Source organism: Zingiber officinale, chromosome 2B, assembly GCF_018446385.1.
Source record: "Zingiber officinale cultivar Zhangliang chromosome 2B, Zo_v1.1, whole genome shotgun sequence".
NCBI classification, from domain to species: domain Eukaryota; kingdom Viridiplantae; phylum Streptophyta; class Magnoliopsida; order Zingiberales; family Zingiberaceae; genus Zingiber; species Zingiber officinale.
In genome coordinates this window covers 131,908,489-131,925,563 of record NC_055989.1, presented here as the reverse complement: position 1 = coordinate 131,925,563, position 17,075 = coordinate 131,908,489, and the positions used below count along the sequence as shown (strand labels likewise).

Sequence of the window (17,075 nt, the reverse complement as noted above, 5' to 3'; positions counted from 1 at the left end):
CTTAATGGAAGTCTTGAAGAAAACATCCATATATAGCAACCAGAAGGGTTCATTGCAAAGAGCAAAGAGCATCTTGTGTGTAAGCTCAATCAGTCTATGGACTGAAGTAAAGCTTCAAGGTCTTGGTACATCCAGTTTAATAAAGTAATCCAGACCTATGGATTTATTTTATAACCGAATGAGTTTTGTGTATACAAGAAGTGTGATGGAAATGAGTTATAAGATCGTCACCTGCTCGCTCATCGGGTCAAGGGTTTAAGGTCGTTGCTCAACCTTTGGGGAAGACGAGGGTTTAAGGTCGCCACTCGACCGTTAATGTAGACTAGGGTTTAAGGTCATCGCTTGACCGTTGATGTCGGCACATCTCAAGAGTGGCATTCTTCACTTTTATTCTTATTTTGCCCTGCATTCAGATAACATACAAAGATACATGTATTCACACACGCACCTCTCATCCGACCTTGTAGGGTTAGAGATGATTCGCGCTCCACGACCTCTCGAGTTGCCTTCCCCCCTCATCCTCCAAGTAGTAGGCGCCCGAACAGAGCTTTTGCACGATCTTGAAAGGGCCCACCCATAGAGCTTCGAGCTTGGTGACGTCGCCAACCGACTTCACTTTCTTCTATACGAGGTCACCGACTTGGAAGGACCTCGAGATTACCCTCCGATTGTAGTTCTGCTTCATCGATTATCGGTACATCGTTAGCCGAATAGTTGCTTTCGTCCGTGTTTTGTCCACCAAGTTGAGCTCCATGAGCCTCCGTTCGGCGTTTCCTTTATCATAGTACTGCACCCGATCGACTTCTACTCCGACCTCCACAGGGAAGACTGCTTCGCCGCCGTACACCAAGTGGAAGGGGGTTACGCCGGTCGCCTCCTTTGGGGTGTACGAAGGGCCAACAACACACTAGGGAGCTCGTTGACCCAGCTACCTCTGACGTAGTCGAGTCGCGCGCGTAGAACCCTGAGGATCTCCCGATTGGCGACTTCAGCTTGTTCATTGCCCTGAGGGTAGGTCGCAGAGGTGAAAACCTGTTAGATGTCATAACCCTCGCACAACTCTCTAAGCCCTTGACTGGCGAACTATCTTCCATTGTTTGACACAAGCCGACGTGGGATGCCAAACTGGCATATGATGTTCTGACAAACAAACTTAATGACCATATGTTTGGTTATTCTTGCCAGCGGCTCGACTTCCACCCACTTCGAAAAGTAATCGATCGTGACAAGCAAAAATTTCCATTGACCAGTCGCCATAGGGAATGACCCAATGATATTCATGCCACATTGGTCGAAAGGGCAAGATACCGTGGACGCCTTTATTTCCTCGGTCAGTCGGTGCGAAAGGTTGTGATACTTTTGGCAGGACAAATAGGTGGTCACCATCCGAACGACATCTTCTTGGAGGGTCGGCCAAAAATACCCGACGAGTAGTATCTTACGGGCTAACGTACGGCCGCTCGAATGACCTCCACAGGAACCTTGGTGCACCTCCCGCAGAATGTATTCAACATCTTCTAATCCAACGCATTTGAATCGGGGTCTGGAGAAAGCCCTCTTATAAAGTATGTCCCCGACCAAAATGAACCATTCAACCCTCTTCTTCAGCAAGCGAGCTTCTTCTTGATCGGCAGGTATTACTCTCAATCACAGAAACTCTGTCAGAGCTATCATCCAGTCGTTTGGGGAGGTCATTCCTTCCATTCAGTCAATATGTGTCACTAGCGAGACCTGTTCGATCAACTACCCTATAACAATTGGTGATAATGAACTGACTAATTTTGCCAACTCATCTACCGCCTGATTCTCCGATCGGGGGATTTTTTGTATAACAACCTCTTGAAAGTTGGTCTTCAGCTTCTCGAAGGCCTTCACATAGAGCTTGAGTCGGGCATTGCTTATCTCGAACATCCCGGATAGCTACTGAGCGACCAACTAAGAGCCCGAGTGGATGAGGACTTTAGCGGCTCCCACATGCCGAGATGCTTGTAGGTCGGCTATCAATGCTTCATATTCAGCTTCATTATCGGTGGTTCTGTAGTCCAACCAAATGAAAAGCTGCATCCGGTCTTCCCGTGGTGAGATGAGCAATATGTCAATTCCACTACCTTGCTGAGTGGACGAGCCATCAACATATATCTTCAATGTTGCCTTTGGTTAGTCATTCTGGACTTCTATGGCGAAATATGCCAACACCTAAGTCTTGATTACCGCTCGAGTTTGATATTGTATGTTGAATTCGCTCAGCTCGGTTGTCCATTTGATCAATGATTGAGTGTGTGAGGAAATATGGGCGAAGCCTCCGAACAGTGAGAATCAAGGCATGAGCTAATTTTTCCAGACGGATGTAGCGAGACTCTGCATCCTTCAATATATGGCTTAAAAAGTATATAGGCTATTACTCTTGGCAGTTCTGCCTAACTAGAGTCGACCCAACCGCATACTCGTTGGATGATAAGTAGATCTAGAGCGGCTCACCAATAATTAGCTTAGCTAATACAGGCAAGGAGTTAAGATATTCCTTAAGCTCTTCCAATGTCCGATCGCACTCGGCGCCCCCCTAGAATTTTGTATCTCGACGAAGCACTTTGAAGAATGGCAAGCTCCGATCGGACGACTGGGATATGAATCTGGACAACGCGCATGATCCAATCGGTCAACTGTTGAGCTTCCTTTAAGTTCCGAGGTGGCGACATGTCTTGCAACACTCTGACTTTGCTTGGATTTGCTTCTATGCTCTGTTCGGTGAAGATGTATTTCAGGAAGCGGCCACTCTTCATGTCGAACAAACACTTGCTCGGGTTTAGCTTTATTCTATAAGCCCTCAGTGTTTGGCAGGTTTTCTTGATATCTGCGTACATGTCAGTAGCTCAAAGGGATTTTATTAATATGTCGTCGACATATACCTCCATATTACAACCGATCTGCCGTTGGAACACCTTGTTCATCAGTCTTTAGTAAGTGGCTCCGACATTCTTGAGTCCGAACGACATGACGTTGTAGCAGTACGTTTCGTCGGCTGTAATGAAGCTGACCTTCTTCTGGTCTTTGTGGCCCATCGACACTTGGTGATACTACCCTTGGTATGCGTCGAGCATGCAGATCAGCTCGTAGCCCGCCGTTGCGTCCACCATCTAGTCTATCCTGGGTAACGGATAGAAGTCTTTTGGGTACGCCTTGTTCAAATCGTGGAAGTCGATGCAGACCCGTCATTTATTGCTTGGCTTGGAGACCAACACGACATTAGCTAGACAACTCGGGAACTGCACTTCCCTAATATGGTAGGGCTCCAGCAACTTCTCTATCTCCGCCCGGATGATCAAATTTTGCTCCGCGCTGAAGTCCCTCTTTCTTTGCTTCATCGGTCGGCGCCCGGTCGAACATGAAGTTCATGCTGAGCCACACTCAGGGAGATACCGGGAAGCTCGTGTGTCGACAAGGCGAATACATCATGATGTTGTCTAAGGCAGACGATCAACTCTGCCTCCTCCACCTCCAGGTCAATGACGATAAAAGTGGTTGCTTCCGGTCGGCTAGAGTGGATCTAAACCTCTTCCTTTTCTTCGTACACTAATGTGGGAGACTTTTCAGTGATTGCATTCACCTCTAAGTGCGGATTCTTCTAAGCGCTTCTCACTTCGGACTTGACCATCTCGACGTAGTATCATCAAGCGGCCAGCTGATCGCCTTTGATTTCGCCCACCCGGTCATCCACCAGGAACTTGATCTTTTGGCAATAGGTAGACACTACCACTCAGAATTCGTTGAGGGCTGGTCGACCCAAGATAACATTGTAGGCCGATTGTGCGCCCACTATGATGAAGTTCATAGTCCTGGTTCTCCTCAGTGGTTATTCCCCGAGCAAGATGACCAATCAGGCTTGTTTGAGCGGCAGTACCTCGTTGCCCATAAAGCCATAGAGTAGGGTCGTCATGGGCAACAACTCATTTCGCTCGATTTGTAATTAATCGAATGTCTTTTTGAAAATAATGTTCACTGAACTCCCTGTATAAACGAAAGTTTGATGAATAGTGTAATTAGCAATTACTGCTCGAATAATCAACGCGTCGTCGTGAGAGATCTCCACTCCCTCTAGATCGTTGGGGTCAAAGCTGATCTCGGGCCCTTCGGCTTTCTCCTTGCTGTATGTCACGGCATGGATCTCCAGTCGCCGAGCGTACGACTTCCTGGCTCTGTTGGAGTCGTCATCGGTCGGCCCACCGGCGGTCATGTCTATTTCTCCTCGGGCGGCGTTGCTTCTATTTTCTTCCTCTCGAGCGGAGAGTCTATTTCGCTCGGCCGGGACTCGGGCGGGCTTAGCGTTATCCCTCCCCTGGTGCCGATTGGGTCATTCAGGTGCTCTTCTTTCGTCCTCTCGTCACTCGGTCGATCGTTGTCTAAGTCGCCGATTGGGAGTTGGAGATCGGCGACGGTATCCTCTCGGCGCCAGTCGGCTATCAATCGGTGTCAAATCATAACAGTCGCACGTATTGTGCGTTGCCGACTGGTGGAAGGATTAGAACATTGGCGTCCATACCTTGCCACTTGTTGCCTTCTGCCGACTAGAGGCCACATGTTGCACGACATGTGTCCTAACCTCCTAGTGTGGTCGTGCTCCCTCCTCCCTTGGCCCTTTTGGCGGCTGATGGCTGCTCGACAATCATCGTTCGGGAGTCGACGTGGGCTCGGCCGGCGTTTCCTTCTTCCTTGCCGCTTGGTCTTCTTCCACATTTATGTATATTCATTGGCTTTCCTGAGCGGGTGGTCGAAGTCCCTGGGCGGCTTTCTGATGAATGATCGGAAGAATTCTCCTTTGACGAGCCCTTGAGTGAAGGCGTTCATCATTGTCTCGGATGCGACTGAGAGAATATCCATGGTTACTTGGTTAATGCGTCTAATGTACACTCGGAATGCTTCCTTGGGCCCCTGCTTTATGGCAAGTAGGCTGACGCTCGTCTTCTGATATCGTCGACTGCTGGTAAAATGGTGTTGGAATACAGCTCGGAAGTTTTTGAAGCTTCGTATTGAGCCGTCTGATAGTCTTCGGAACCAACTCTGTGCCGAATCGGAGAGCATAGTGAGAAATACTCGGCACTTCACCCCATTCGTGTACTGTTGCAGCATGACTGCATTATCAAACTTATCCAGATGATCATATGGATTGATCATTCTGTTGTATTCCCTGATCGCCAGTGGGGTATAGTGTAGGGGTAGAGGGTCACTCAAGATCGTTTGAGAGAACTGCATATTGATCCGCTTGGGCGATGCGTGATTTCTATGCGCCTTTCTTTTTCGCGCATCCCGAACGGGAGCGCCGTCCAAAGATGACCCCTCTCCTGGTTCGCTTGAGCTATTTCTGAGGGGGTTTAGAGCAAGGCGCGATGAAACGGAATGGCCGCGGGCGGCGCTTCCCATTGCATGCCGGTCGGACCTCTATTTTGCATATGGAAATGGGTTACAATCGGTCTTCCAGTCCCGCTGACCCTCTTGCTGCCAATGTCACCGGCTGTTGCACTAGCCGATTGGGTAGTGCATGTTGTTGCTGTTACTCAGTCTTGCACGAGCATGTCGAGTTCCTCTTTGGTGAGCGTCACGATGGTGAGTCGTCCAACGTCCTCCATCTTCTCAACTCGGATGCAGGTTAAGTTCCCACAGACAGCGCCAAATATGATCCTGTCTGAAAGTCGATGAGATGGAAAGCCAGGGATGTGGCGCTCCCGCTGACCTCCTGTGGACTCCGCTTGGATCTGCAACACAGATTACATCAGTGCTGAGCCAGGGAAGTGGGCCTCGGCGTTGCCCCTCCGACACTCAAGTCAATCACCAACGATGAAGTAGAAAGCGGAGCAAAATGAACAGTAGCGAGAACAGTGTCTATCGTGTATTGCATACCTCTGTCGATGCTTGGACCCCCCTTTATATAGAACTCCTGTAGTGTGCATGCACGCTCCCCGAGGTAATCACGCTTCCCAAAGTTTCCCCTAAAAAGATTTGTTAATAAAGTGTCTCTGACATAGAACCTCAACGGGTCGAACATATATCTGAAGTGATAGTGGAAACGTCCGCCGTACGATCTTCTAGTTGTCCATGCCCAGTGTCGGCGGCACTAATTCCCAAAAGGATGTCGATGGATACTAGAGAGAGAGAGTATGCTGCTAGGCTGAGCGGGGTTGGCCGCTTGGCCAGAACTTCGTTGTTCCTGTGTCCCGTCCGCTCGGCCGGAACTCCACTGTGCTTGTGTCACGTCCGCTCGGTTGGAATTCCACTGTGCCTGTGTCACGTCTGCTCGGCCGACGTTCCACTCTGCCTGTCGAGTCTTGTTGTTTGGCTGAGCGGGGTAGCTGCTCGGCCCGACTTCTGCACATCGTTTCTTCCTCCGTCCAGCGTTCAATACTCCATTAAGCATCGGTCCTTTGACACCTCCCTATATCAAAGGTGAGGTCAAATCAGAACACTCTCCCCCCGGTTGGAGCGTAGTAGCCCCGACCGACTGATGATATCTGAGTGTTGACTTGATCGTTCGACCGGTCGATCATATCTGAGCGTTGACCGCCTTGACTTTGACCTCCACCGTGACAGCTCTCCTCCGTGGGGGTGAGCCCCTCCTTATCACCTCATCAGTACCCATTGTTTAAAGGTTGCAAGGATGTTAGATAAGATACAACAATAATTGAAAGTTCTTGATGTTAGAAATGATACTAAGTAGTTTTTTTTTCTTTTGTAATGAAAGTTGATGGATGTATCGAGATAAACATATATGCTTATGTTATGTATTCTAAGCTTATGCTACTTATGTTATGAATAATCTTCAAGCATTCTCTGGATCTTCATTGTTTGTTTAGGGATATAATTGAGACATAATTGAAACATTAAGAATATTTTAATAACAAATTCAATTTAAGTGTTTTGATGCCCAATTTTCCATGGGTTGTACTTATATTGTATGAATTACAAATAAAATAATTTTGGCTAAATTGATCCTATTTTTTAGTATTGTTAATATTGTTAATTGGAATAAAATTGAGTTCTGGATTTCTATTTACAATTTTATAAATGTGTTTGTATTTTATCTTTTTTAATTGAATGATTGAAAGATAGTGATTATCAATAAATTGAATAATATATTCAATTTAAGTAATCTGATACCAAATTTTGTATATTTTAAATTTGATGGTATGACTTATAAATTAATTTATTTTTACTATATTGTTAATTTTTTTTTTTTTCCAGAAATGAAAAAAAACCTCTAAAATAAAGAAGGTTATAGGGAGCAAGAGCAAGAGAAGCAAGTAATCTGATTCTCGTTGTTTGCCGACATATTTAAGAGCAATATTGGATGAAGTGTTACAAAACTTGGCTATTAGATAAAAAGAGAAGATTAAAAATACTTCACTTGCTCCATAACTTGAGATGCCTAAAATACCTATTAGTAGTACCAGAATAGATTTAGTTTTAAAGAGATTCTAACAATTGCCTTCATTTTTTCTTATTTGGTGACAATATTATAATTCCGTTCACAACGACTGACCCATGTAAGACAATCAGTTGATCTGGATACGAGCATAGAGTCCAAATTTATTACTCAACTATTTGGAGGAAAAGTTGGCAACCTAAATAGGACCATAATTCATGATAATAAGTGTTTATTAGCTAGATCAAAGAAGGATTTTGAAGTAAATGATTTTTTAGGTTATTTATTTGTCTTCTATTTAACTGTATTATTTTTTCTATTAGTAATTATTCCACTCATCGATTTATTATTCCTATATTGTAACCTAACAAAGTTCTTTGATTACTAGTGGGAAGATGCAGCATATAGATTTTTATGCCACCAAATTATATTTTTTTACATAGCAGTAATGGCAAAAAAAAAAAAAAAAAGTTGGCAGTAAAATGTATATAAATAGTTGTATTATTGGCTTAATGGTGAATTTTAAATTTTTAAAATACATTTTTGATATGTTTCATATTATTATATTAATCTCTTTATGTATTCAGACATATGAAAGAATTCATTCATTTGGATATACATGTTCTTTATGTTGTTTCTCCCAATTGTTTATGTAGAAACAGAATAAGATTTCATTTAAATATGATGCTGCTAAGAGATTATTTGTCATAATTGATTACTATATTAAACTCCATTTGATGAGCATGGTTATAGATAATTTAGGATAGAAACCAATTTTAAAAATCAAAAGGACAAAGATATTAGGAGTTTAATTAAAACGGAGAGCGATGAAGTAAATTCTTATTCATTAAAAAGTTAAAACAAACAAAAGTTGTTAATAGGAAATAAAAACGTATTTTACTTGACCTTAAATTTGACTGACGACCTGAACTTAACGCCTGAGTATCTATATTTACCGTCGTATCCCTAATAGATCGATTCCAAAATAACATATCCAAATTATAAGGAATCCCATAAAAATAATTTGTACCCTAAAAATACTTGCAAATATAATCGAAATAATAAATATAGTTTACTTGAGGCTCCAATACGATCCCCATACTACATTAGCCCATAATGCTCCCCGCAAAGAATTCCTATGGTTAATATATCCATGTGATCACACTAGGGACCATTAAGTTAACAAATTTAATAATTTAATTAGTATAAACCAATTTAGAGTTTAACGAGGATTAAAAATAAATTTCAATAAGAATTACCCACCCGATTTAATCTAGATAACTCAAATTCAAAATATAATCTGGGCTGGAACAAAATCAAACCATAATAAATTTATATTTTTACCTCTTTTTATCAAACGAAATAAAATAGAATTTAGCTGGAAGAAATATTATGGACACTGCTTATTTTTCACTTATCTGTTCTATTAATCTTGTAAATAACATATGGAAAATCGTTAATTTTATATTTTATAAATAATTTAAATTCCCAAATGCCATCGACATTTGTTTTATCAAATTAAACTCTTAAGATCTATTACAATGCAAGGTCGCCTCTTTTTAGGAAACTTTCAGGATTAAGAACAGACATGGAAGAATTGAATCCATGATGATCCGCGGAGGTTCCAATCGATTGAAACTATCCACTGTTTCAATCGATAAGCCACAGAATCATAACTCTTCTTCTACTCTAAATTTTTTCTCATGAAAGTGCTCCCTTGGTTTAAACAATCCTTCTTTTAACATATCGCTTAGATAACTTTCAGATCAGATAATCTGCAACGAAAATTAACGATATTGGAAGCAAAATTAGTGTAAAGCTTCTTTTAAAAGTTTCAAATTTAAGTGGTAGAATTAACTAAAGGTATCTAGCGGTGCAAAACTCCTCCACAAAAATCCGGTCATATTTGAAAAAGGCGACAATTTTTATACATACAAATCTGCACTATCGACCAATTTTGTGGGAAATGAAGAATTTTTAAACTGAAAACTGCGCTCAAAAGAACTGGATCTCAAACGGTTAGGTAAAATCTCGACGAAAAGAAATCAACAAAGTACACCATAAAATTGACTGATTGTGCTCGTTGCTCAGCTAACCGCACAGGAACTAATTTCCCATCCCATTAAGCATTCCGAAAATGCCGTCGATAGAAAAATTAGATTCATCACCGCAACTTAATCATCCCGAAATCGAAAAACACTATAAAAAAAATTGAGCAATTAAAAAAGGGAGAGGAAGAATAGAAGGGCTCGCCATGATGTATAGGTGTGTCGGAAAGGCGTAGACGCCTTTACGACGAGCGAACCATTTTCTTCATCCTCCTCCGTCGCATTCTCTGATCCAAGCATCACCAGGAGCACTTGGAAACATAGAGAGGACGTGAGGAGAAGCGTCGCGGCTGGGGAAGACAACGAACTGTAAACCCTAAATTTATTTGGGCATATGGGAGGCTATTTATAGAGTGAAGAAGTAAGAAGGACGCTTGCTCAATTTCTCATACTTCTAAGGGTATTTTTGAAAATCTATATTAAATGAGGAAAGCATCAAATTTTACGAGCAAAAATGAATTAAACAATTAAAATGATTAACTCTAATTTAAATTTATTTTATTATTTAAATTTTTTATATTTTTAATTTATTTGATTGGTTAATGGGTTTGATATTATAAATTTATTTATTTTAAAATTTTATTTATTTATTTATAAATTTGATAAAATAGTTTATTGATGAATATATACATATTTTTGTTCATGAATATTAATAAATAAATAAAACATATATCGGCACCGAATCCGAATTCGACCCCTTTTCTCACCAACTTCCAATTCATGGTGTTCGAGATCCCGTCGGCTCGCATCCAGCAACTCCAAGAGGGTCTCCGGCGGGAGGCCGGCTTGTCGTTCAATGAACCGGCCGACTCATCGCCGCAACTTCCTTCCATACGCGACGCGGTTGCTGCACTCGATCCGGAACTCTCTCCCTCCCTCCGTTGCGAACGGTGCCGCGGCGGCCTCCTCCGTGGCCTGCAGTCCACGATCTGTATCTATTGCGGCCACGATCGGGGGAAGGAAGGCTCATCTCATTCGATCTCCTTCAATTCCACCGTTGGGTGCCGAAAGCTTCTCGACTTCCTCGGGCTGGATGGATCTGTGAGTAAATTTCTCTTCTTTGGGCTCAATCCTTTCTTGTTTTACTAATGAGCTACTTTCTGCGAGCCTATCGATGAATATTTGATGAAATTTGCTTTTTCTGAAGAAATTCTTGTTCTGCTTACTCGTTCAACTCGAAAGGATGAGCTATAGACTCGCAGGAAAGAGAAAAAAATCATGAAAAGAAAGGAAAAGTTCTACACCCAATTCTTATTTAAGATTGAGAGCATCAACAATTGTTTTTATTTATTTTTTTAATAAATGACTTTGTTTCTTATTGATTGGTCAATTAAGAAAATAGATGTATTTTCTTTCATATTTGCAACAAGTAGAAAAATACAGTGTTAACACAGAAATATCTTTCTTAATTAAAAATTTTCTGACCTGCATTGTAGCTCTCATATCTTCTGTAAATTTGTGATCTTTATCATGTGTTTCACGCTTACTCTAACCATGCATAATGGAAGAGACGACAAATTGAATATCTCAAAGTTTGCGTATGCATTAAGTCATTGGGTTCGTACTTACTTTTGTTTGGCATCCTAGATGAATATTATTCAAATGGTTAACTTTCACGTTGAAATGATGTAGGGTTGAACTGTGTGATCCAAGTTCTCGGATATCTGTCCTTTTGTGGTGAGAAGCATTGATTAACATGATGATTTTTGACAATGAATTAAGTGTATCTAGTAGTCTCTTTTGATGCTCTATGTTACCTTAGTATTTTTTGGCCTTATGATAGTGTAACAAAACTATGCTCCTTGTTAAGGACTCATTAGCTCATATATCATATTCCAAACTCGAAATTGTACTAATATCAATAATTATTTTATCTAATATTATGGTAGATCAAAAGTTACTCTTTACTATATTCAGATATACTTCTGGATGAATGGACCTCTGGCTCATTCATTATTGAATTGGTAATTGGCAACAATAGTGAAGGAACAGGGATTGAACATTGTTGATAACTGATCAACTAATGACAGTGATATCTATACTGCTAGCTTTGAACTTTCCAGGTAACACCTAAGCATATTTACTTGAGCCATTCTGCAGGAAGCTGTTTTACCGGACATGGAGACAAGTGGTTCAAAAAAGGGTCAGGACACACCCAAGAGTGAGTTAGTTTTGTCTGATCTCTTGGACCTTGTATTAAAATGGCCTTCAGATAAGGAGGATATTGATGACACGAGCGGATCACCTGCCCCCAATACAATTGCTTTAACCTTGACTGGAGTTGATCTTGATAATCTTTTTCCTGAAAGAAAGGGAGAGGCATCTTCTATTGCTCCGGATCTCAATGATGAGTTTATTCCAAGGCAGAATAGAGAGGCAAAAACTCATGTGTCTTCTGCTTTTGAAGCCTTTAATGTGTTTGGGAAACTTCAAACTTCAGAGATGAAAACAAGCACTTATAGCAGTAATGTTGATGGTTCATTCGGTGCCTGGAATGCTGAGTTTCATCCTGCTAGTGGCACTTCTGCTGTTAGTCCCAAATCACTTGAACTTTTTCAGGATTCTTCAGTTAGCAGTCTTCCTAATGCTGCAATAACTGAAGCTACTAAAGACCAACATGAGAAAATAGAAGCACTTGGAGGAATTCAAAGTCAGTCAGGTCCACCGACATCAGTCAACAAAGAACTTCAAAATGATTTTTGGCCCATCGTGAGTGCAAAAATAGAGCCTTCAAATTCACTCAAAGATGAAACTCACATTGATAAAGGGAATAGTGCCATAAAGAGTATCTCTGGATTTTCTGTTCAAGATGATCTATGGCCTCCAAGCAGCATCACAAAATCTGACACATCTACTCAAAATAATCTGACGGATGATTCCATTGAGGATTGGCAAGATTTTACCGGCTCAGCAAGGAGAACTTCATCAAGTATGCAAAATAGAACTGTAATGAACCTGTTTGGAGATTCTCCTACAACAAAGTCAGATTACCTCTTCCCTGAAAGCAGTGAAAATGCATTGCAAAGTAATAAAACAGTAGTTGGTAAAAGTGATTCTGTTGATGATTGGCAAGATTTTGCTAGCTTAGGACAGCAGGAAAGTTCTATAGCTCATAGGACACAATCAGACATTGCATTAAATAAGTCTGTCACTCCAATGCATATGAGCTCCAATACAAGATCTGATAGTTTGATAAACATGGATGTTGGTCATGATGATTCTTCTGATGTTTGGCAAGATTTTAGCAGTTCTGGTGCTGCAGTTGAAGATGCAATCTATCAAGAAGCACAAAATAGAATCCTCCAATTTAAGGATCCTTTAAAAACAGATGCAGTTAGTTCCTGGCCTACCAGCAGCACAAAGGATTTGGACAAGAGTAAGCCCTTTCATGGAGATGATGATTCCATTGATTGGCAAGATTTTGCTAGCTTTGCTGAAGTCCCAGCTAAATCATTGATTGTGGAATCTCAGTCTAATTCTACATTTCTTGATCTAACTTCAGAAACAAAGTCAATAGATACTTGGCCTTTGCAAGAAAAAGAATCCACAAATGGGCATGATGATGAGTTTGATGATTGGCAAGATTTTACCAGCTCTGTGGAGGTACGAGAAAGTTCATCTGATCATGGAGAACAATCTATTGTTCCTGTATTTGTGCATCCCTCAGAAACAAATTCAATTCACCATCAAGGTATGAAGACAGATGATGCGGTGGAAATACAAAAGCACCACTCTGATGCGAGTAACAGGCAACTGGATGTTTTGACATTTGATAGGTATACCTTTACCTGCTAGTAGTTTATTTTAAAGGAAAAAACTAAATTATAAAAAAATCACAATGAGGATAATTGAAAATAGCAAATGATTCATTATTGGTTTGGAAAATGCAGTCTTATGATTTTATTCATATTAAGAAGACTTTCATGCTGACAATATAAACTGCAGTAGTCATATCAAGTTCAAACATCTTTCAGATTATCATCTTATTATTGCTTCCAGACTCCTGTCCTTGTTTCTGTTCCATCCTTTTCCACACAAGCTATACAGTGTTTGATTTTACCTGTTAAGTTACTGTGTAAACTTTGATGGTTACCTGGAGTATCAGAACCGGATTAAAATGAATATGCAGAAAGGAAAAAGTGAAAACAGAAGAAAAGTGCAGTAAATGTTGCGCCTAAGGAAAGAGGAGGGTAGAATGGTTTGTAGTCAGCACTTTGATATATTTAATCATTTATCTCGACTTTTCACTTCTTCTTTTTCAGAGTTTTCAGTTGTACACTATATCTTTGCAGCTGAAAATTTTTGTTAAGAAAGATTTTTGCAGAATCTTAACGAAACAAAATTCGAGTAAAGAATCAGCATAATGATAAATGCTGAATCTGCCAACAAAAGTGTCGGGCAATCATTTAGCTTTTGACATTCTAGATGTGGTCTTTGACAGCTAATGATGGTGGGATGAAGAAAGAGAAATGATGGTAATCCACAAGTAGTATATGAGTTTGACAGATAATAATAATTTATTAACTGGCTTGAAGATTTTCACATGATTTCTATCCTTATATACCAGTAGCCAGCATTAATAGTAGCTTTAGTTCAAGATGAACTCCCTTCATATCCGTGGGGCCGGCAGTAGGAGGACCGCTAAGATAGCGGATTTATTTTTTTTTAGTTCAAGATGAAGATTGGAGGATCAGAATTGTTACTGTATTTACTAAGGTTATGAGATCAGGATCAGTACAATTAACCTGAAAACAGTGAGATGGAGGGTATGCTTGCAAAACAAATTGGAAGTTAAAAGGGAGTACAAGTGAAAGAGAAAAAAAAACGTTAGATCTCATAACTCTTCTAGTCTATTATTAATTACAAGTTTTTTAGTTTAGGAAAAAAGAGTTACACTTGTGGGGAAAATGGTAAAAAATAATTGTGCACTTGCTCTTTTGCATGGTTACCTGTTTGATTTTTCTAACTCATACCTTTTCCACCTTTCTTGAGTCTTCATACATTTCCTATTCCACTCTCTAAATTTCACTTTCCTTTCTCATGCTATCAGCAGTCTGGCAACTGAGCATTGTGGTGATTAATTAGTAGATATTGCTGGTCCCCAGTTTGTACCGTCGATCCTCTACCCTTTGCATTTGATTTTTCCTCTTTATCTTTCCAGATTTATTTGCTAAACATAATTCAAAGTTAGTTTGTATACTTGTCTTTGCTGAGATTGGACAACATATTGCTGAGTCTTCAATGCATGTGTACATTGCCTGTAAGTCATACTTGAAGCCTGCCGCATTTTTTTCAATTTATCTACTTTATTTCTAGAACCAATGAAGTGGACAAGAAGACTGCCTTGGATCCTCATTCTATTTTATGGAATGGAAATGAAAACATTGGAAGTTTAGATGCTAATTCAAATTCAGAGCATGCTAAATCCAATGCGGAGAAGTTGGTGTCACAGATGCATGATCTTTCGTTCATGCTTGCAGATGAGCTTTCAATCCCAGAGAAGCATAAAAAAAACTAAACTATTCTTCTGTGCCACACCAATTCTTTTATGCAGGTACAAGCACCCTATCCTTTTTCAGTCGGACGCATTTTATATCATTTTGTTCCATTTTTATATTACAGAAAACATCAGTTTGTAAATTTGAAGTTCAAATGTTTGCTTTTATGAACAATAGTCAATGCATGTTTTCACTGTCGATAATCATATGGTTGTTGGATTGGATATGTTTAGTTTTGAAGCCTTAAAATGCATGTCCTCAAGCAACATAACAAAAAATAATGAAATTGATCCAAACATTGCTGGTGTTATTATTTCTTGACTTGATTTATATGTGACATTATTTGCATTTATGTTGCTTCGTCTTATATTCTTTAATTTTGCAATAGAAAGTTGGAGTTTTATAACTGCATTTTCTTCCATTCAAACTGACACTTATTTTAGAAATATATTTGAATTAATTTTAATGGATAAGTGATATTTAATACTAATCTATCCAAAATGATTATCTTTGCGTATCTTAATTTTATGACACGTGAGATCCTTTTCCGAGTTGATCAACTCAGCTTGTGTGAGATGACAAATTTCTATATTGTTTTTTTTTATAATTCAGGTATTCAAACTTCACCCGATTTAATCATGCAGATAAAAGATTTTTGTTCGCCTACCAAGTAAATTCTAAGTTCAATTTATGCATATTCAGAAGTTGATTTTTAGGATTTTTGTTCTATTTGAAATCCTCTCTTAAGTATTTTACATCGCATCCATGTCGCTCGTGGTATTTGAAGAATGAGATAAAATTTTTAACTATATTCAAAAAATAATTGAAAAGCAAAATTTTATCTTTAGTAGAGATATTATTTAGTTATTAATTTTTTCTCATTCAATTTTTATATTTTTAATTATTTAAATTATTATATGATTTTTCTTGTATTACTTTCTACATTTGAGAAAATTGTTGCTCTAAGATTTCCTGGATTGTCATGGACTAAGAATTAATGATTGGAAGGATTGGTAGGGTTTAGTGGCAGGGCAGGGCAGGGCAGTTTCTCAAGGAAAATACTAGCGCTTTCTAATTGATAGAGCAATCCTCAGAATTAGTCGGTATAAATTGAATATTTAGTGCTAATTAAAAAAAATGATTAGAAGGATAACATGGTAAGAGTTTAAACATTTTAAAGAATATTTTAATTATTTAAAACTTGTAAGGATACTTTGGGATTAGGATCAATTTTTCAGTCGCATCTATCATTCCCAATATCAAAATTAATCGGTTTAAACATAATATTCGGTGTCAATTAAAAAAAGTTGATTGGAAGGATAACATGGTTAAGAGTTTAAACATTTTAAAAATATGTTAATGATTTAAAATTTATAAGGATACTTTGGGATTTAAATCAATTTTTCATTTAATATTAAGTCTTTATTTAGTTGGAAAAGTTTTTTTAAGATTTAGAGAGCCTTTAGTTTTTACTTTTTGTTTTCTATTTTTATTTTTTGAGAAAATAAAAAAAACATTTTCATTTTTAGAAAAAGAGTAAGTATTTTTTAAGATAATGAACAATATGAAAAAGTCATTTTCTAAAAATTTGGAAAATGTAATTTTTTAGAAAATGAGAATGAAAATACAAATAAACTAAACACTCCCTTAATTTAAAAATAAATAAATAAAATTTAAAAGCAGAAGCTAATCAAAACAAAAAAATCTAGAAAAAATAGTGGAGCATGAGCACATCTTAAAGGTCAAAGTCAAATACCAATATATAAATAACATATGGCACAAAAAGAATTTAAGTCAAATAATATTATTACTTCTATATATATATATGTTATAATTACAATATTTTAATAATATTGAATCTTAAAATTTATCTAGGGTAACTGGATAAGTATTATTATTAATGGGGGTTATAATGATTTTTATTTCCATTATGGTTGTACAATCATGGCAATTAAAAGTGAATTTAGATCTGCTCTCACGGCATGGTGCAACAATTAAGACGTAATAGGGATTCGAACCACAAAGCACACTATTGGGTGGACCAAGCGGGCTAAGTGA

At 38.9% G+C, this 17,075-nt stretch overlaps 1 protein-coding gene and 1 non-coding gene across 2 annotated transcripts; one reads left to right on the top strand and one right to left on the bottom strand.

The window, feature by feature from the left end:
• Window positions 1-9,494: 9,494 nt before the first annotated feature.
• On the bottom strand, window positions 9,495-9,584 carry LOC122050022. The gene has a single exon (XR_006131242.1). It is a non-coding gene; the product is annotated as a small nucleolar RNA snoR128 (small nucleolar RNA).
• Window positions 9,585-10,199: 615 nt separating this feature from the next.
• Window positions 10,200-15,243, top strand: LOC122047273. The gene is made up of 3 exons (XM_042608438.1): window positions 10,200-10,560; window positions 11,620-13,295; window positions 14,836-15,243. The coding sequence occupies exons 1-3, from the start codon at window positions 10,240-10,242 to the stop codon at window positions 15,035-15,037; spliced, it is 2,199 nt and encodes a 732-aa protein (XP_042464372.1). The 5' UTR covers window positions 10,200-10,239; the 3' UTR covers window positions 15,038-15,243.
• Window positions 15,244-17,075: the final 1,832 nt, after the last annotated feature.

Coding starts and splice junctions, on each gene's coding strand:
- LOC122047273 (XM_042608438.1), top strand. CDS start 10,240: ATGGTGTTCGAGATCCCGTCGGCTCGCATCCAGCAACTCCAAGAGGGT. Junction 10,561..11,619: donor TCCTCGGGCTGGATGGATCT/GTGAGTAAATTT, acceptor GCCATTCTGCAG/GAAGCTGTTTTACCGGACAT. Junction 13,296..14,835: donor GATGTTTTGACATTTGATAG/GTATACCTTTAC, acceptor CTTTATTTCTAG/AACCAATGAAGTGGACAAGA.